The following is a 4,171-nucleotide window of genomic DNA, read 5'->3' as shown; positions in this document are numbered from 1 at the left end:
GTGGGGATGATCCCCGTGCCCTACGTGGAGAAGCTCGTGCGGGCCTCGGCCCAGGGCAAGCCTGGGAACAGGAATTCCAGCAGCTACGGGGTCCCCGAGCCCGCCCACGCATACGCACAGCCGCAGACCACGGCGCCCCCGACGGCCGCCGGCGCCCCCGGGGCCGCGGTCAGCCCCCTGCCGTCCACACAGAACGGACCTGTCTTTGCGAAAGCAATTCAGAAACGCGTGCCCTGTGCTTACGACAAGACCGCCCTGGCCTTAGAGGTAAAGGCTGCCCGGCTGGGTCTTTGGGGCTTTGACACTTGGGTTTTCTGGGGTTTGGCCATGGCCCTCGGGGATGTTAGCTCCCCAACCGCCCATCGAACCCAGGCCCTCAGCAATGACAGCGCGGAGTCCAGACCACCGGGAAATTTCCTCAGGTTTTGTCTGTAATCTTGTTTCTGTAAGGCCAGGACTGCTCATTTAAGGTTAAACTGACGGGGATGAGAGCTGGGTGGTCGTGAAGACCACGGTGAGGATCCCACGCGGCCCCGTGTCCTTTGCCATCCCCGCTTCCCCCACGGTAGCTGCCTTGGTCTGTGCTGCTTCCAGGGCCTCAGGTGTGGTCTCAGAACAGTTGGTTTTCTTTGCAGTAAGGAAGTGAAGTCGCTCAGTCGTGTCTGACTCTCTCTGACCCTGTGGACTGTAGCCTGTCAGGCTCCTCTGCCCATGGGATTTTCCAGGCAAGAGTACCGGAGTGGGTTGCCATTTCCTTCTCCAGGCAGTAAGGGAAGACTGGTTAAGAAAGACCCATGCCCTAGAGATGAAATCAACACACAGCTGGACACACAGCCCCAGGCTCCTAACATTGTGAGCAGTTGAGAACCAGGAATACAGGTGGGGCTCCTCTTGAGCTGGGCAGGGGAAGGACGTTTCAGCGCCTCAGGCTTCACTCACTTGAGATTTTGTAAATTATAACAGCGAGAAAGAGAACTTTAGTGTTTCAATCACCGAGTCATGTCCCTCTAACTGTGAGTTGCCTTGTAAGAGGACAAAGGCTCTTGCAAGGCGTAGTGTATGACTGTGGCTTGTCAGGATACAAAGAGGTGTGTGTTGGGGGGATAAACTGCAGAAGGTAGGAGTTTGGTGAGACGTCGGTGCGCCCAGGGAACCCTGTGTGAACACAGACGCCATGGCGGCCTGCGGACAGAGGGTCTGGAAGGGAGTTTGTTGCTCCCGGAGCACGGATCGAACCTGTGCCTAAGGTGAGGCAGGCCCTGCAGACCCTTGTCCTAGAATTGGGGTTTGGTGCCTCAGCTCCTCGCGCCTTTGTTTGCTGGTAACTCGTGAACCGCTGCAGCGTGAGGATCATCATATGGTCACGTGCACGTGTGGAGGCCCTGAGACAGAGCTCCTGCGGAACCGTGCGCTCACCCCGAGGCCACCGTGGGGCGGGCGCCCTCCGGCTTCCTCGCCGCCCGCTGCAGGTTCGCTGGGAGCCCTGCTTCTCCTGCCTTTTCTCACTGGTTATCTTCAGATGTTTTGGACCAAGAGTTACCCAGTGAACTTCACCTGGAGGCTTGATTCGGAGCCCGAGGTGACTTCTCCGTCTCATGCTTGTCCGAAGGGAAGAGCCCCGCGGCAGGGGAGCCCCGGGCCTTGTGACGCTTCCCGGGAGGGGCCGACAGGAGGCAGGGAGGCCCCCACTGTCTGGGCCGGGCCAACAGGCTGCTGGCTTCTGTGAGGGTTCAGGCTCTGGGAGCACCCCCACAGCCCCCACGGGAGCCGGGAGCTAGGCTCAGGGTTGTGCTGTGTAGCGGGCTGTCAGCACACAGGGGTGAGCAGGAGTCCGGGCTCCCAGTCAGAATGTCAGGCCCCTAAAGGAAGTCAGGAGCTGCGTTCTTACTTGAGCCAGCGCTTAAAGCCACACTCCCTTGAGGATGCCTGCCTGTTGACCTCTGACTGGAAGGTGTGCAGCGTCGAAACCCCATCCCCTCTGTTCGTTGGAGTGTGCAGTGGGGTGGGGGATTGTAGGGGGTGCCGCTCGCAGCTGGGGGAGTGGGGGAGTGGCCCTGGGGAGACCAGGGTGGGGAGAAGGAAGCTCGTTGTGAGACCACCTGTGTTTGCAGCCACGACGCCGCTCCTCCAGCCTCGGGCCCCCGGTGACGCGCCCACCCGGTCGGCCGCCTTCGCCGATCCACCCAGAGGGCATCGTGGACCAGGAAGGGGCCTCCGCCAGATCCCGCTGCACAGTGGGGTCTGCTCTGTGTGTTTACAGGGGCCCTGGGCCGGGCCCTAAAGAAGCGTTATTGTGAGTTACCTTATCTTCTAAAACTGGTGCCTGTCCTGAGCCCTCTTGGGACACGTACAATCAGGCCACCAGGAAAAGTGGTAAAATTAAACTAGAAGGGAGACAAGTAGGACAGGACCAGGAAAAGTGGTAAAGTTAAACTAGAAGGGGACAAGTAGGACAGGACGTGCCGCAGTGGAGGCGGCGCTGTTCGCTCTGAGCCGCTGTGGCGGAGGGCGCTGCGGGCGAGCTTTACTGCCCGAAGTAGTTCACGTTTTTTCTATGAAACTTGACTTGTGAGAGAACATTCATGCCCGTAAAGCACTGTCTTAAGAGAGAGCTTTGATCAGACACTTGGTTCTGTTGCTCCTTGGGATTCAGTCTGAAGAGGGACCTCCCGTGCCTGGCGGAGCAGGGCTGGACGGGCTTCAGGGCAGCAGGGTTGGCCTTTCCGAAGAGGGATCCTTGGCGGAAGAGAGTGGGACAAGGGCCCCGGGGCCGCTACAAGCTCACCTGCAGCCGAGCTGTGTCCTCTGGCCCAGCACCTGCCCTCGGGGTGGTCTCGGACACGCTTCTTACACCTCTAAGCCAGAACAGTACACGGTGGTTCCTTACTCATCCGGTCACACGTCCAAGCTCTGAGGGGTGCCTTGTAGTGTAGGGTCCTGCCACCAAGGAGCTTGCCCCTGTTGGAAGCTTGGAGGCAGGAGCCAGCTGTGGGTGAGTGAGCTGATGATATGGAGTTGGTCCAGGAGACGGAGGGAGCAGCTGGGACGGGGGGGGGTGTGGTCTGGGACGACTTCCTACAGGAGGTGACCCTCGAACTGAGTCTTGAAGCTGACTGGGCGAAGCGGGACGAGGCATTCCTGGCAGAGCAGGAGCGCGCGGGAACAGGACACAGCTGTGTGGCTGCAGCTGGGGGGAGTGCTGGGCCAGAGACCGGCGCTCGGACGCGGTGCTCCTGTATCAGAGGGCGGACGAGACGGAGACTGTGAGGCCTGCCGCCGGGCCGCTTACCTTCCCGCTGATCGATTTTAAGTAATTGGGGCGGACGCGCGCGTCTCCGTGTAAAGGTACCAGTCTCACATACTCGTGTTCCAGCTTTCCTGACCTGAAACTAAAGGGAAGAAGAGCTGTGCTTGGCTCGGGCGCACTCAGCGTGTCTGGGGTCTGAATGGGCCTCGGAGTGGTGGCGGGAGGGGTAGGGGCTGCGCTCCGCGGGGGCCCCTGGACGGAGCGGGGCCTCGGCGCTGATGGGCCCCCAGGAGGACTTGGCGCGTGCCCGTCTGCCTGGGGCTGCGGTCCCCATGGCGGCCCTTGGCCTCGCCGTGGACTCCTCCGGACCTCCATCCGTCAGCAGGGGCTCACTGGGTGCTCGGGGCACAGGGGCCGGTCCTCGAGGAGCCTGGGACAGTCTGGCGGCACCGGCTCTGCCTGTGTGGACGGTCCGGAGGTACCCACCTGGGAGAGTAGCTCACTCTGTTGCTGCCTCGCCAGGGGTGCGGGCCTCAGTGTGTCCCCTCCAGCTGTCCCTCTTGAGGGTTCTGGTCTCAAGTCGCGGTGACGACGTGTGGCTTCGTGTTAACTGCAGGTGTCACAGACGTGTGACCCACAGCCGCCTCTGCGCCCCTCCTGATGAGGCCCCGTCTCTAGGGAAGGACAGTGAGCTTGGTCTGGTGCAACTTGTCCCTGACTGAGCCCATGCAGCCTTCCAGAACCATCTCCCCCTAAATCCTCATAAACCCTCTGTTTGCTACTCGTGTCCAGGTGTGGTCTCAAGCTCACTGTGTATGTTTTATAGAATTCGCCATCGTCCCTGTTGGAGCAGAAACCAAGAGAGTTGACGCTTGGTCAGGATGCCAGCGTCCCGTGATGGGATTCTCTGCGGCAGGTGGGCCA

At 60.8% G+C, this 4,171-nt stretch overlaps 1 protein-coding gene across 1 annotated transcript in view; it reads left to right on the top strand.

Annotated features, from left to right (window-relative positions):
• CRKL (v-crk avian sarcoma virus CT10 oncogene homolog-like) overlaps nt 1–4,171 on the top strand; it is a 16,853-nt gene that overhangs the window by 8,885 nt on the left and 3,797 nt on the right. Inside the window, exon 3 of the mRNA XM_010832342.1 lies at nt 1–267. Coding sequence (XP_010830644.1) covers nt 1–267 — 267 coding nt within the window. The remainder of the gene's footprint in view (nt 268–4,171) is intronic.

This window comes from Bison bison, unplaced genomic scaffold (genome assembly GCF_000754665.1).
Source record: "Bison bison bison isolate TAMUID 2011002044 unplaced genomic scaffold, Bison_UMD1.0 scf7180017860862, whole genome shotgun sequence".
In the NCBI taxonomy this organism is placed as follows: Eukaryota; Metazoa; Chordata; class Mammalia; order Artiodactyla; family Bovidae; genus Bison; species Bison bison.
The sequence above is the reverse complement of the archived record's forward strand: the minus strand, read 5'-3'. Positions and strand labels throughout refer to the sequence as shown.